Source organism: Pogoniulus pusillus, chromosome 21 (assembly GCF_015220805.1).
Source record: "Pogoniulus pusillus isolate bPogPus1 chromosome 21, bPogPus1.pri, whole genome shotgun sequence".
Classification (NCBI taxonomy): domain Eukaryota; kingdom Metazoa; phylum Chordata; class Aves; order Piciformes; family Lybiidae; genus Pogoniulus; species Pogoniulus pusillus.
Window position 1 is genome coordinate 23,350,560 of NC_087284.1, and position 16,389 is coordinate 23,366,948.

At 48.3% G+C, this 16,389-nt stretch overlaps 1 protein-coding gene across 1 annotated transcript in view; it reads right to left on the reverse strand.

Moving 5' to 3' along the window:
* Positions 1-16,389, reverse strand: part of LOC135184831 (collagen alpha-1(XV) chain-like) — a 47,889-nt gene that overhangs the window by 27,416 nt on the left and 4,084 nt on the right. Inside the window, exons 5-13 of the mRNA XM_064160972.1 lie at positions 15,958-16,064; positions 14,747-14,809; positions 11,558-11,635; positions 10,576-10,638; positions 9,634-9,759; positions 8,640-8,702; positions 3,354-3,389; positions 2,737-2,880; positions 41-76 (exon numbers count right to left, since the gene is read on the reverse strand). Coding sequence (XP_064017042.1) covers positions 41-76; positions 2,737-2,880; positions 3,354-3,389; positions 8,640-8,702; positions 9,634-9,759; positions 10,576-10,638; positions 11,558-11,635; positions 14,747-14,809; positions 15,958-16,064 — 716 coding nt within the window. The remainder of the gene's footprint in view (positions 1-40; positions 77-2,736; positions 2,881-3,353; positions 3,390-8,639; positions 8,703-9,633; positions 9,760-10,575; positions 10,639-11,557; positions 11,636-14,746; positions 14,810-15,957; positions 16,065-16,389) is intronic.

Sequence of the window (16,389 nt, forward strand, 5' to 3'; positions counted from 1 at the left end):
ACAGGTGTCTCAGGAAGGACTAAAACCACATGAAACTCACCTGAGGTCCTGGGTCACCCTTCTCCCCTTTTGGGCCCTGCATGTGATTAAAAATAGTAAGAAAAAGTGATTTAAAAAGTAAAAACGATGAGAATGTGCTGCTCCTGGCTTCACCAAAAGCACACAGTAAAACACAGGTGCAGATTGGCCAGACCCCAGCCCTCTCAAACCACAGATGAGACCTGCTGGTTTCAACCCAAACCTTTGATCAATTTCACCAATTGATTTCCTAGCACAACTTTATCCGCAAGAGAAGATGCAGGGCAGGTAAGATGTTTTACTCTAAAAACCACGGTCAGGTACACTCTCATTTCTAACTGCATCTGTACTTTATAAATCTCACGGCGCAAGTGTGAGATGGCCAAGATCTTTTCCAATCTGAGGATGAAGAGGTAGGTTGGTTATTTTTAAACAGCGCTCTAGTCACTCCACTTACAACACATGCATGTGTTTGAAGTGCATCTGTCACATCAACCACTATTACTGGAGCACAGACCACAGAACAAAGCACTTGCATGCCCAATAATTGAGAAGATAGTACTCAGGCTCAAGCAGACCAAGAAGCAGAGTTAAACGCCTGTCCTGTGTACCAGTGCGTCGGCTGGAAGTGTCGTGCTGACAGCGCTCTCTGCGAACGGCGGCACTCAGGCTGTGCACAGCAGATGGGATTTATGGCAAGCAGAGCCCTGCTACACTGTTGTGGCTTTTTTTTTTTTTTTTTTTTTTTTTTTTGTTAAAAAACAGGCAGATGCTGCTAGAAGGCTGTGATTATGCTCCTGTAGGTACTCAGCAAGCAGCAGATTCACCATTGCATGGCTGGGTCAGGTCCTCCCTTTTGGGGTCCAGAGTGGAAGACAGTGAGTCACAGGTTGGCTCAAGTGCTTGTATGCAACTTTACGCAAGCCTGAACACTACTCAGATTTTCATTTTGCTCCTGAAGTAGCTATCAGTGTATTGACTCTCAACAGAAAATCTGCTGATGCTCTGTTTTTCTTGTTTAACCAAACACTTGCTGTGTTTCTGTGTCCTCCCTTCCCTTGCCTCCACAGTCCCAATGCATGTTTTGCTTTCAGACGGTGCTTTCTGTCTGCTTTATATAACACACCATCACTTCTGACATCTGCATATTTTCAGTGGGGTTACCAGGTACCTTCTGCAGCTCAAACTGTTCTTTTGGCAAGCACAAGTGCCAGCAAACCCCATGCCAGTTGGTTTCTGCACAGAGCCAATCACAGATGCTAGCAAGTGCTAACAGGAATGCTTTGCAGGAACAGCCTCACAGCAACAAACAGATTGCCAACAAAAAGGTAATTTTGTCCTAACTAACTGGCAGACCACAGTGCTGCCTTAACAGATGGCTGGGTGGGCATCCAAAAGATCAGCTATAACTAGCATGCCTGTTAACAGCAGTCTTCCTCCCAGGGAAACGTTAATCATGGCAGTCCAGTCAAGACATCGCTGCAGTTGGAGCTGGGATCCTCCTGTGTGTGTCCACAGAAGTGGGGATTCCCAGTTTTCACTCCTCCATCTGCGAACTTTACACCTCTGGGACTCAGGTATCAAGTGGCAGTCTGGTCCTAAGTAGCTACCTGCAGGGGAGCTCTTTGGTGGCATAATGAAGCAATGCTGGCTTTTACTTACAAAGGTGCAAATGTGGCAGAGGGGAGATCTCTGAAAACTGGATTCTCAAGGGTCACAGAAAGTGACTGAAAGGCAGAGAGGTCATTATCATGGGCTAAAACTCAGACCAGATTCAGAATGAAGATGTGGCTTACCAGTAGCACTTTTCTCGTTCTGAGACCAGTACACTTTGATTCAGGGGAGACTGGGCCAGCCTTTTTGGTGTGACTAAGTGAATGCAGGGGAGTGTCTGTATGCTCAGGCTTCGTGCTAGCCCTTGCTAGCAACTGCAGTGGTGGCAACTAAGAACTTATGAATTGCTGGAGAGACTTCTTCAACCACTGAAATCTGTTGACACAGTTGGGCCATGGTGGTGTACGTAGTACAATATTATCTAGTCAAACATCAGAACCTGTCTGACAAGCAGTAGTGGTCACCTCTGTGCTTAAAGTGCTCAAAGTGCCTCTAAAGAAAGTACAAAATGGGTAGTGTAGATGCAAGGAGACATGTGTGAGTAAACTGCAGGAAACTTGTCAATGTCCCCTCACAGAGATGTTAATGTGACAGCCCTAGTTCTTGCACCTGAGGGTTCTCCCTTTGCCACCTGTCCTGCAAAGCCAATTTCTGCTCGAAAAAGACCATCTAAATGAGCACTTGACATGTAAAACTCAGCTTGAAGTGGCCAGATCTGTTGTTTCAGAGGGGGAAAGACACTATTTTCAAAGGCAAAAGAGCAGCATCTGCCTCTTGGGGTTTTTAAAGATCTTTTTACTCCTGCATGGAACAAACCATGGGGTCAGAAAGGCTCAACACCTGTCTCTGCAGTTTCACATTACAGAATGTGACATGGCTGAGTGGAACTTCTGGCCTCAAGAATGACAGCACAGGAAGAGTCATAGCTTGAGTGGAACCTGCAGTGCGATTTGAAAGGGCACTGTCAGGTCTTTATGTGTATTTAGGTCACTGCTTTCAATTACTTATGTCTTCAGGTGATCATTAACATTTAGGTGATCACACTCTCTCTTCTCTGAGGGAAGTAGATACACAACTACAACAAACCCCATGACAGCGCAATACCTCAAATCCCGAGCCATAGCTTGGTCCTGGCAGGCCAGGGGGTCCAGGGGGCCCAGGGGGTCCCTGTGGTCCAGGTTTCCCAGGAGATCCAGCAGCACCAGCTTCTCCTTTGGGTCCTACTGATCCAGTGACTCCAGCATCACCCTAAAACAAAAGCTCAGGTGAACTGAACATGAATAAGTAGAATCCTGGAATGGTTTGGGTTGGAAAGGACCTTAAAGATCCTCTAGTTCCAACCTGCCTGCCATGGGCAGGGACATCTTCCACTGGACCAGGCTACTAAAAGCCCTGTCCAACCTGACCTTGAACATTTCTAGGGAGCATCCCCCTGAGCATGTTCATGCTGCTCCTCTGCCTTGCTCTAACGGATCTAGGTCTTCCTTACACTGGGGGCTCCAGAGCTGAACACAGTACTCCAAGAGAGGTCTCACGAGAGCCATGCAGAGGAAAGAATCACCTCCATCACCCTGCAGACACACTCCTTAGAGAAGCGCTTTGGCCAGATGAGAAGCCAAGGTTGCTGACTTCATTAGGTTGCACAACAACAAGCTTTGAGACTTGCCATGCCCCTTCAGCACTGGGACACTGCTACCCTGCAAAGGCGCTGTCTGCTTTACCTTTGGACCAAGAGAGCCAGGAAGGCCTTGATCACCCTGTAAAGGAAAACCAACCCCAATTACTTACAGTAAGAGAGTTAGACAGACAACAAACGGATTAGTGGACTTTTGCTTAACCAAAGCACCCACACATTTCTGTGCTGTTTCACTTGGTGTCGCAATGTCCTCTATGTGAAACGTTAGACCTTTTATTTTAAAAGAAAGCAATCTGTACTCAGGAGCTGACACACCGTGTGAAGGTCTCTGGTCTGGTATGCAAACAGGATGGGATCTTGGGTTTCAGTTATTGGTCAAGATTTTAAAAGTCTAAAGCACACAGAATTAAGTACTGCAAGTCACATCCTCACGCATCTGAGCTTAAATGTCAAAACTCCCTTGAGCTACAACGGAAGTAGAAACTGATCCCACACGAGCTGTACAAATCATGGAATCATTTTGGCTGGAAGAGACTCTTAAGATCACCCAGTCCAAGCATTAACTCAGCCAGGTCACCAACAAACCATGTCTCTCAGCACCACATCTAAACCCATTTTGAATCCCTCCAGAGATGGTGAGTCCACCACTGCTCTCAGTGGCCTCTTCCAGGGTTTTACAACCCTTTCAGGGAAGAAATTTAAACCAGATGCATAGATGATTACAGTGACTATGTAGGGCAGCAAGACTGTGCTAAGCAGTGTTGTTATAATCCAGATACACAAACAAGTGTGAAGGGGCCTGGAGATGTGGAATTTCTCTTTGGCTTTCTTAGGAAGGCAAAGGACGAATGAGAGAGAGGGGGCTGGATAAATTCAGTCAGAAGTAATTATTCAGGCAGGAAAGACAGAAATCCTGTCTTTCTGACAGGCACTCACACAGCACAGCAGCAAAACAGCAGAGGTGGAAGCACAAGGCAAGGCTTTAAACTAGAATGGAAGGGGCAGGGGGTTAAACATGACAGCACCAGAGATAAATCAAAGGGAATTGAGGATGGTAGGCTAGAGCTAGGAGTAAAAGCAGCAGCCCAGCTGAAGTGCATGTACACTAATGCACGCAGTATGGGTAACAAACAAGAGGAGCTGGAAGCTCTGGTGCTGGAGGGAAATTATGATATTGTCGCCATCACTGAAACGTGGTGGGATAGCTCACATGATTGGTGTGCTGTAATCAATGGCTACAGACTCTTCAGGAGAGACAGGCAAGGGAGAAAGGGCAGGGGAGTGGCTCTGTATATTAGGGATGCTCTGGATGTCATGGAGGTAGAAATCAAAGATGATCAAGTTGAGTCATTATGGGTGAGACTTAAGGCGAAGGCCAACAAGGCTGATATCCTGGTTGGAGTCTGTTACAGACCACCCAACCAGGAAGAAGAGGTTGATTTATTACTCTTTAAGCAACTGGAGGCTGCCTCAAGATCACCTGCCCTTGTTCTGGTGGGCGACTTTAACCTACCAGACATCTGCTGGGACTTAAACACTGCAGAGAAGAAGCAGACTAGAAGGTTTCTGCAATGTGTGGAAGACAACTTCCTATCCCAGCTGTTACGTGAGCCTACCAGGGGGGCAGCCCTGCTTGACCTGCTGCTCACAAATAGAGAGGGGCTGGTAGGGGATGTGGTGGTTGGAGGCTGCCTGGGGTCCAGTGACCATGAAATTATAGAGTTTTCAATACGTGGAGAAACCAGGAGGGGCATCAACAGAACCTTCACACTGGACTGCCCAAGGGCAGACTTCAGCCTATTTAAGGAACTAATTCAGAAAGTTCCTTGGGAAATAGCCCTTAGAAACAAAGGGCTCCAGGAAGGTTGGACCTACTTCAAGAAAGAACTCCTGCAGGCACAGGAGCAGGCAGTGCCACTGAGCCGGAAGATGAGCCGACGAGGGAGGCAGCCAGGCTGGATGGGCAGGGAGCTGCTGAAGGAATTAAAGATTAAAAAGAGAGTGTATCACCTTTGGAAAAGAGGGGAGGTGTCCCAGGAGAAGTTCAAGGAGGTTGCTAGGTCTTGTAGAGGAAAAATTAGAGAGGCAAAAGCCCACTTGGAGCTCAGGCTGGCCACGGCTGCCAAGGAAGATAAAAAGTGTTTCTTTAAATATATGAATGGCAAGAGAAGGGCCAAGGACAACCTCCAGTCCTTGTTAGATAGAGAGGGGAATAGAGTGACAAAGGATGAGGAAAAGGCAGAGGTGCTTAACACCTTCTTTGCCTCAATCTTCACTAGTGGGACAGGTTGTCTCCAGGACAGCTGGACTCCTGAAGCGGTGGATGGAGTCAGGGACCAGTACAGTCCCCCTCTAATCCATGAGGAAGCAGTAAGGGATCTGCTAAGTCACTTGGATCCTCACAAGTCCATGGGACCGGATGGGATCCACCCTAGGGTGCTGAGAGAGCTGGCAGCTGAGCTGGCCAAGCCACTCTCCATCATTTATCAGCAGTCCTGGCTCACTGGAGAGGTCCCTGAAGACTGGAAGCTGCCAATGTGATTCCCATACACAAGAAGGGTCGTAAGGAGGAGCCAGAAAACTACAGACCTGTGAGCCTGACCTCAGTGCCAAGCAAGGTCATGGAACAGGTCATCTTGGGTGCCATCACAAAGCACCTACAGGATAGCCAAGGGATCAGGCCCAGCCAGCATGGGTTTAGGAAGGGCAGGTCCTGCCTCACCAACCTGATCTCCTTTTATGATCAGGTTACCCGCCTGGTGAATGTGGGGAAGGCTGTGGATGTAGTCTACTTGGACTTCAGCAAAGCCTTTGACACTGTCTGCCACAAGAAGCTCCTAGCCAAGCTGGCAGCTCATGGTTTGGACAGATTCACTCTGTGCTGGATCAGGAACTGGCTGGATGGCAGAGCCCAGAGAGTGGTGGTGAATGGTGCCACATCCAGCTAGCAGCTGTCACTAGTGGTGTTCCCCAGGGATCAGTGCTGGGCCCAGTCCTGTTCAATATCTTTATTGATGACCTGGACGAGGGGATTGAGTCCAGCATCAGTAAGTTTGCAGATGACACCAAGCTAGGAGCAGGTGTTGATCTGTTGGAAGGTAGGAGAGCCCTGCAGAGGGACCTGGACAGGCTGCATGGGTGGGCAGAGGCCAATGGGATGAGATTTAACAAGGCCAAGTGCAGGGTTCTGCACTTCGGCCACAATAACCCCAAGCAGCACTACAGGCTGGGGACTGAGTGGCTGAGAGCAGCCAGGAGGAAAGGGACCTGGGGGTACTGATAGATAGTAGCTGAAGATGAGCCAGCAGTGTGCCCAGGTGGCCAAGAGAGCCAATGGCATCCTGGCCTGCATCAAGAACAGTGTGGCCAGTAGGACAAGGGAGGTTATTCTTCCCCTGTACTCAGCACTGGTCAGGCCACACCTTCAGTACTGTGTCCAGTTCTGGGCCCCTCAATTCAAGAAAGATGTTGAGGTACTGGAACATGTCCAGAGAAGGGCAACGAAGCTGGTGAGGGGCCTGGAACACAAATCCTATGAGGAGAGGTTGAGGGAACTGGGCCTGTTTAGCCTGGAGAAGAGGAGGCTCAGGGGTGATCTTATTACTGTCTACAACTACCTGAAGGGGCATTGTAGCCAGGTGGGGGTTGGCCTCTTCTCCCAGGTAACCAGCAATAGAACATGGGGACACAGTCTCAAGTTGTGCCAGGGTAGGTATAGGCTGGATGTTAGGAGGAAGTTCTTCACAGAGAGAGTGATTGGCATTGGAATGGGCTGCCCAGGGAGGTGGTGGAGGCACCGTCCCTGGGAGTCTTCAAGAAAAGACTGGATGAGGCACTTAGTGCCATGGTCTAGTTGACTGGATAGGGCTGGGTGATAGGTTGGACTCGATGATCTTGGAGGTCTCTTCCAACCTGGTTGATTCTATGATTCTATGACCTAAACTGCTCGTTGGAACTCAGCTTTGGAAAGAGCTGACAAGCATTAGGATGCTGCAGAAGATCATTTTTCTCAACTTGCTGGCACAGAGAAAACCAGGAACAACTGCCATTAGGAAAAGGATGAGGGGGAAAGCCAAACAAGGCCAGAGCACCAAAGTCACAGGCCAGTTCTGAAGAGCAGGAGTGGTAGCAGAGGTGCACAAAATCTGCATGTTCAAGTGGAAGCTTTCTGAAAGGGAAGTCCAACTGTTGCTACAAACAAAGACATCAAAACACCTGCTTTTAAACCTGCCTCCTCGAATGAAGGTTAACACAAGACCACAGAAACTCCAGGACATCTTGGGATGTAAAAGCAGAGCCTTCAGTCTAGGGCACTGTTCTAAACAGGTGATGTGCTGACTACTACAAGTTTAAGGCTCCTCTGCAGCAATCAAGTCAGTATATTTATTTGACCTCATAAAGAGTTATAATTGTATCTTTACAGTTGCTGTCATGCCTTAGTCTCTTTTTTTTTTTTCCCCAGATTAAATGGTTTGACCTCTTTCAGCTTCTCCTCACTGGTCATGTACTCAAGGCCCCAGGCCATCTCCATAGCTCTCTGCTGCATCATCTCTGTCTTCTGCACAAACTTCTTGAAGTGGGGTGCACAAAACCCGTCCTGGCTGCAGTAATTTAGGGAAACTCAAAAAGAGTGGCAGGTTTGCAATAGGCAGATTTTGGTTCTGTGACAAGACCAGGAAATCTGTCTGCTGGAAGCTGATCATTTAGATGTCATCTGCTCATTTTTTGTCTACATGTTTCCTACTCCTCCCTGATTGCTGGCCACAGTGCTCCATTGATCATGCATGAAGCCAACTGGTGCAGCAAGCCAACAGAATACTCAGTAACCAACCTTTAGGATGCTGCAGTGTCTCACCAAGGGGTGAGTGAAAGCTGGAACTGTCACAAGGGTGTGGGTGGGACACTGCAGCTGTGGGCAGCAGTAGTGCAGTTATCAGCAGTTAGTACAAAAACAGTCTGCTGCAGAAGCATTCAAAATTGATAAGTCAGTTGTCCCCAGAATCCAAACTGAAGCAATTCCAGTTGCCTTGGTATGCCCCACATGTGCCACGGGGAGTGCTTTCTGCAGGGAACATGCAGCAGTCTGTGCCAGTCTGGATGAGCACAAGCCCAGTCACAGCTGGATTCTGACTGGTCAATCACAGCTCCTACTGCATGCTGCAGGAAGGGAAACTGTACCCAGCAGGGAATTCTGGATTTCTGGCTATGCTTTTGGAGATGTGCTCTAATAAGGCATTAGCAGCAGGGTTCAGCTAAAAAACACTGAAGACAGCCAACACTGTGTTGCAGGGACAACTATTGGTGATTTTTACAGTGTAAAACTGACAATGATTTTCTGCTGAAGTAGGAGCAAGGCAGACACTCAACTTACCTTCTCTCCTTTCCGTCCTGGTGGGCCAACCACTCCATCCAGGCCAGGAGGACCTTGAGGACCCTGTAGATGACAGTAAATCTTAAGCAGAGAGTCCTCTTCCTAGCACATGCATGCAGATCTTTCGGACCACAGACTAATCTGTAGCACTAGGCCAACCTCTATGTTCTTGTCTTCTGAGAGTTTGGCTTTGTATCAAAACCCAATCTAAATATATTTCAATAGAAAGCCATACCAAACAATCATAAAATAACTAAACCCATCATAAACCAGCATAACATAAACACAATGTTGGCACGCAAAATAGTGGTGCTACTCAAGTAGGTTTTGGATAACACTACAATAGTAGTGTTACTAAGCAAAAATTTGTGATGCTTACACTTTCTTGCAGTATAAATCTTAGCTAGTCCTGAGAACAACTGCCACCAGCAGATGGTTGATAGGCAACCAGGGAATCGTATTAATGGATACTGCTCCACAGAGGATTCACAGAGCTGATCAATGCTATTTTTTTTCCACTGAAAAGAACCCCATGTTACAGAGGACTTATTAACAAACAGGTAATGCTTGAACTGGTAGCAACCTATTTTACAGTAGGACTCTATTCCACATGTCCACAGGCATAAGTGTGTCTACTTAGCTAAAGAAAAAGGGAGATCCTGAGAAGAAAATTCAATTTATGCTAAAAGTTTCCTGCAGAGCATGGAAGTTAAAATAATCCTTAGCTTTATTCAATGTTGGCAAATGCAACCTTACTTCTCCATTCTGGCCCAGCACCTGCCTGCCAAGCACACATCCTGCTGTGGAGTAATGTGCTTCGACTAACTAGACCTTGATTTGATTTCATATTTTGGTAAGAAATGTACATGAAACCCAAGCTCTTCAATTAAAAGTATTCTTCAGCGTTATTAGGAATTGTGCAGACCGCAAGCCTTAGAACTTAGTGTTGTAGGACAGAAATAACATTAATGTCTCTGCACAAATGGTTACTCACTTCAGGACCTGGTTCCCCAGAAGCTCCATCTTTCCCCGGTGACCCAGGAGGTCCTACACCTGAAATGGGTGCTGGCTTTCCTGGGAGACCAGGCAGTCCTGGAGGTCCTGGTGGCCCAGGAAGACCCTAGATAAATCAGGCGCATTGTCAGAAATGGCCCTAGCCAGGTGCACACATGGAGCAGGAAAAGATGATGAAGACTGTTTGGGTTCATAAAACTCAGTTTAGGTTCCCACTCAGCTCCTGCTTCATGAAAAATTTATTTAGTTTCACAGATACACTCCTTACACAGGGTCACACTGACCTTCTCCATCATTGCTCTCTGAATTGTACCTCCTCGTGGTATGCAACGGCAAGCAGGAAGTTAGAAACCCCCAAATTTCTGTGCCAGTTCTCTGTAACTCAACAAAGACCTCCGAGCTAGTCCAGGCATAGACCCAGTGTTTCGCAGCTGAAGCAAAGTGAAATCAAGGGATCACTGAACAGAGGGAAGTTGTGCTGGAGAAGTGAGAATTTGTACTTATGTCCAAAACCTGCCTGTGCTCAGTCTGCATGGACATGAACAGATCTGTGCACACTGAAGAAAGCCAAGGAGATCTGTTACTTTAAGATGAGCAGCATGTTTACAAGTCTTCCCTCTCATGTGCAAGCCTGTCCTCATTACTGATGGCATTAGCAAGCAGAAATGGACACTGACATTCTGGGGCTTTCACTGTAAGGCAAGAACTTGAATTCTGATCTGATCGGGCTTTCAGTGCAGGCAGCAGAGCCTTCTGCAGGGAGGCATTCCAAGCACTCACTTGTCTCATTAACTACAGAGGACATCTAAAGAGGCTAGTCTCCTAAATCAGGCAAGATAACTAACTTCCAGCTCGTGGCCACGTGGGAGTAAAGCATTCAGCCCGCCGGAGGAAAATGAAATACTAATCAGTGTGTACTTACTCTTAAAATCTCAGTCTCTCCATTGATGTCTCCAGAACCTGACTCTTCAGGTTCAGATTTACTCTGAAATTAGGATAAGGATAAGTTCATTTTTAAGCACTGCTTCTAAAGATGACAGATGAAAATACCACTTGCCGGTTGCTGCAGATACAGTGAGAGCCAAAGTACCTGCGGCAGACTGGTGACATACATGAGGACACAACAAAAACATCTCAGTCATGTTCCAGGGCTTTTGCATCGCCCCATTTCGTAGTCACTCCCCACAGCAGCTCCCCAGGACACACAGGTGCTCTGTGACTGTTCAAGGAGCAGTGTCCCAGACAAAGGTTAACTTTGTAAAGATATCTGCCAGCGTTAAGAACCTCCTTAAGTGCACATCTAACAACCAGCCACTGCCTTCTAGAAGGTGGCTCTGTTCAAAAGCCAAACCATGGCATGCAACTGCAACTGGAACCCAAAGAGGCATTTTATAAGGGAAAGCATTTCCTGAGATATTTTGTCATGAAGGCAGTTTGGTTCTATTGCCACAATCTAGATGCACTCTATAGGACAGCTCCATAGATTCAAGCCCCTTCAGCTTCAAACCATCTTCTCACCCCACTATGGAGCTTGGAGTGCAAACTACAGTCAGCATACACACAATCAAAGAACTCTTTCAAATGCCTGAAGAAAAGGAAGTCTTCTCCACGGAAAACGGCCGCGATTTGCCTGCACGGTGCATTTAGAGGCGAGATGAAGGCTGTCTTCGGCAGCAGGAAGCAAGGCGCGGCTCGGCTCAGGCTTGCCGGCCCGGCCCGGGGCCGCGGCACGGCGCCGGGGCACACGCACCAGCACGGGCCTCGCGTGGGGCGCGGCGCTCGCCGCTGCCGCCATCTGCCAGAAAGCATGCTCGCCCTCGGGCTTTTCCAGAAGGAACCTCCCAGGAATTGCCAGGCTCTCTGTGCCGTGCCCAGCTCCCTGACAGAGAACTCCAAATACTCACTGATCCTCTGGAAGGAGGAGACGGTCCTGTGGGTCCCGGCAGTCCTGGGGGTCCTGGCAGTCCCTCTCCAGGCTCACCCTAAACCAGGAACGAAGATAAACCAGCAAGGACTCAATGGCATAAATGCAGAGCAGGTTGCTTCAGCAGTAGCCGCAGTCTGCGTGGCTGTCTAGGCAGAAGGCACTAGAGCAGGCTGCCCAGGGTGCTCAATAAGTAAACAGCTTCATTTCATTGCTACCGTCTGTGTTGTTTTTTTTCCCCACTATCAGCATAATTATTCCTCCAAGTACTGACCTTTATCTCCTGCCAAAACAATGAAAGGCCCCGTTCATAATTAGTACCATGTCTCCTCTGGCTTTCTTGCATCATCTCTCAGCTTTTGCCGAGCCTACTTTGGAGCGTTGCTGCTGAAGACAAAAGCTCAGCCTCCCCTCTGCCAATGCTTCCACGCAGCACAGACTCCGACCCATGCATCCCGACACCACAGAGCTGCGAGGTGCGGCCTTCCCAGCCGGCACCAGCAGGAGACAAAGCAGGCTACTGGCACTGAGCTTTTCTCCGGAGACATAACAGATACTGTTCACCAACCTCTGCTGCTCTCTGCTTTGTCCTCCAACCTGACAGTTTGTTATCTGGGCTCATGAACATTTCAGTCGTGTTTTCTAAATGCATATGTGCAGCCAGGCAGCAGGAAACACTGCATTTTACCTGCCTCTTGGTCATTTGCTCTTTACGCTGAGAACTCATTAGACAAATGCACTCATTGACTTCTTTGTTCGCTGCAGCTTTCTCAAATGGTTCCTATAGTGACTCTCCAGTGACATTCGCCAGAACGTGCCTAGTTAATGTGGGGCTCCTTCCACTGCCTGCCAGCATGCTCACATACAGATACACCTCCTTCATTTCAACACATTCCCTGCTGTTTCCAGGGACTATTTGATTAGGTCCAGTCGACATTCTGTGCTTGTTTTCAGGAAATTCCTTCCACTTTGTGTGTACCACGAGGGCGGTAAAAAACCAGCCCAGCTCTCACAGTGGGATCACAGCCATGCCTTGGAAGCCCAGTTGTCCCTATTTCCAAGGAGCATCTCAAGGAGGTGAAGAACCGCAGTGAAAGAGTGGCAACCACCTCCCCAGTCTACTGATGTTTAGCACTCTATTCATTCCCAGCTTTCCATTTTCGATGCAAAGAAACAGACAGGCAGGTGGGTCAGGTCTAAATAGTGTGCTGCAAAAGTGCTGATGATCTTTAAAGAGCATAACTGGCTTGAATTTGTGGTGTGCACAGATCAATTCCTGAAGCTCTGCTTACTCTGTCAATGTAACAGCACCCAAAGAGTGGCTGTCAGTGGTTCCATGTCCCAGTGGAGGCCAGTGACAAGTGGAGCCCCTCAGACATCAGTCCTGGGACCGGTCTTGTTCAGCATCTTTGTGGGCGACATGAACAGTGGCACTGAGTGTGCCCTCAGCAAGTTTGCTGGCAACACCAAATTGTGTGGTGTGGCTGACAGCTGCAGGGTCCAGAGGGACCTTGACAGGCTGGAGAGGTGTGCCCAAGCTAACTTCATGAGGTTCGACAAGATCAAGTGCAAGGTCCTGCAGCTAGGTCGAGGCAATCCCAAGCACCAGGATGTGTTCCTGTATGATCTGGCCTAGGTGATCCTGCTCTGGCAGAGGGGTTGGACTGGGTGAGCTTTGAAGTCCCTTCGAGCCCCTGACATTCTGTGATTCTATAATTCTATGTGGGTGTCCAGAGAATGTCCACGAGGACAATCAGAGGGCTGAAGCACCTCTCTTATGAGGAGAGACTGAGCTAGTTGGGGCTGTTCAGTCTGGAGAGGAGAAGACTCCACCGTGACCTTATTGTGGCCTTTCAGTATCTTAAGGGGGCTATAAGAAAGCCGAGGAAGGACTTTTTAGGCTCTCAGGTAGTGATGAGACCAGGGCGGGGGGTGGAGGGGTAGAACAAAACCAGAAATGGGTAGATTCAGAGTGGATGTTAGGAGGAAGTTGTTCAGCATGAGGGTGGTGAGAGCCTGGAAGGGTTTGCCCAGGGAGATGTTCAAAGCTCCATCTCTGGAGGTGTTTAAGGCCTGGCTGGATGAGGCTCTGGACAGCCTGATCTAGTGTGAAGTGTCCCTGCCCATGGCAGCGGGTTGGAACTAGATGATCCTTGTGGTGCCTTCCAACCCTGACTGATTCTATGATTCTATAACAGGTCCTAGGAAATGGCACCCAGTGGGGTAACAAAAATGATAAAACTATGACACGTGCAAAAGAGGATCAGAGCAGTGTCTTGTTTGTCCTGCTTTCTGCTGCAGGAATGGCGTCTGGTTAAAGTATAGCCAAGAAAACACTCTTCACAGAAAGCTGTCAGTGTTCCTTTGTGCTTCTGGACATACTGGTAGGATTTTTAGCAGCTGTAGGGTAACATCTTCACAGTGCCTCTGTGAATGCAGTGCCTCAAACACTGGGTTCAGTTTTGGGCCTCTCATTGCAACCCTGGAGCATGTCCAGAGAAAGGCAACAAAGCTGGTGAAAGGTCTGGAGAACAGGGCTGGGGAGGAGCAGCTGAGGGACCTGGGGCTGTTCAGCCTGGAGAAGAGGAAGCTGAGGGGAGACCTCATTGCTCTCCACATCTGAAAGCAGAAGTCCTGCTGAGACAGCACGGGGGGAACCCAGAGCAGACTGAGAGGAGATCTTACCAATGCAAACAAATTTCTAGAGAGTGGAGGTCATGAGGATGAGGCTGGGCTCTATCCAGGGCTGCCCAGTGACAAGACCAGGAGCAATGGGCACAAACTGGAACTTGAGAGACTTCACTCAGACTTAAGGAGAACCTTCTTTGGTGTGAGGGTGCTGGAGCCCTGGAGCATGGTGCCCAGAGAGGTGGTGGAGTCTTCTCTGGAGACTTTCCAAACCCAGTTGGACATGGCATTCCTGTGTGACCTGCTCTAGGTGAACATGCCTTAGCCATAGAGTTGGACTAGATCATCCCCAGAGATCCCTCCCAGTCCCTCCCAGTCTGTGATTCTGTGAAGACAAACAACATAGTCACAGCTTTATCTTGCAGCTGGAAATAGTTAATGACTGATGCTGCCCCTTTTTCTACTCAGAGTGTACCAAATCAGCACACCCCCAAGCACAAATGGTGTCTGGTGGGTCGTTGGTTACTAACAGGACACATACCTTTTCACCTTTCAAGCCTGCTTTTCCTTTCAGTCCTGGCAATCCCTGAAGCCCATTTTTACCCTGAAAGGAAATAAATGTTTTAATTAGACATCTTTTATACAATTAAACAGGCTGTGCACTTAACAGCAGAGACTGTATATAAGCTTCTAACCCTTGGTTAGTGCAGTGGGAGGAAACGCTTGTGGAATATGACAGCTAAGGATTTGTCACTGAGTGCACTGCTGAGCAACGATTCACACAGGATGCACTTGCAATCTATCAGCAGCTCATTCTAGCACTCCATACTAGGGAGCAGAGCCCAGCCCCAGCTCACTGCAGCCTCCTGTCAGGGAGCTGTAGGGAGCAATGAAGTCTGCCCTCAGCCTCCTCTTTTCCACACTAAACAACCCCAGTTCCCTCAGCTGCTCCTCACCAGACTCGTTCTCCAGGCCCTTCGCCAGCTTCGTTGGCCTTCTCTGGACCTGCACAATATCCTCCTTCTAGTGAGGAACCAAAAACTGAACCCATTACTCAAGGTGTGGCCTCAGCAGTGCTTAGTCCAGGGGAACAATCACTTCCCTACTCTTGCTGGTCACACTATTCCTAATCCAGGCCAGGATGCTGCTGGCCTTGCTGGCCACTTCGGTACACTTGTCCCCTCATCCACATCATTGATATAGATGTTAACCAGAACTGGCCCCAAAACTGAGCCCTGGTGAACAGGCCACCAGCTGGTTTAGCTCCATTCCCCACTACTCTTTGGGCTTGGCCATCATCCAGTTTTTAACCCAGCAAATCATCTGCCCATCCAAGCCATGAGCAGAGAGTTTCTACAGGAGGGTGCTGTGGAGGAGAAAGTCAAACACTTTACTAAAATGTCCCTGCTTGGACGCTTACAACAGAGCAGCCTGACCAGGATTTTTGGGAGATATCTCCAACAGGTGAACAAGACCCAGGAACTGCCTCGTGCAGAGTGCTTCCAGAAGATGTACTGGCTTGGAGAGGACCTGGGCGTGCTTGGAAACAGCACTTATGCTCATGACTGCTCTGGCTCAGACATGAGTAATACAAGGACCCCCAACAACTAACTTGCCTCAAGACTGATCCTTTTAAAGGCCATCTAGGAGATCATCCCCTAGCCTTCAAGCTGTGAAAAGCACCTGAAGTTCCTGTGTGTCCCTGCTCTCGGGACAGAAAGGTAAGGCATACGACAAACCCATTGTACAGACCTCCTGGCTGCTTGCTTCTTGCAAAACACTGGCACCAGAGCCTTCTTCTCTCAAGATTTCCTGTGTGACCATGGTAGACTCACTGTTGCCTTGTCCAGTTTCTGGATCTAAATAAAATTATCAGTTATTAATGAGAGACAGAGCAAAATGAAACCCTCTCAGGAGCACTTATCAGAGTACTGATGCTGCAAGCTTTCTGAACAAGTTTGTTTAGATTATCACCAAAATACACTCCAAAGCTTAGCATGAGTCGCTTCCTAACTCAGAAAATGTCAAAAGGAAAGAAAAAGCAGGGAAAGTGAAACTCCAGAACAAATATTTATATTAAGGACAGACCATTTTGAAATATAAACTATTGTTCTGTGGCTGAAGCCTGCAGACTGCAGGAGGGTGAGTCTGTTCTCTGCATCCTTACAGAGACTGTGATCCACC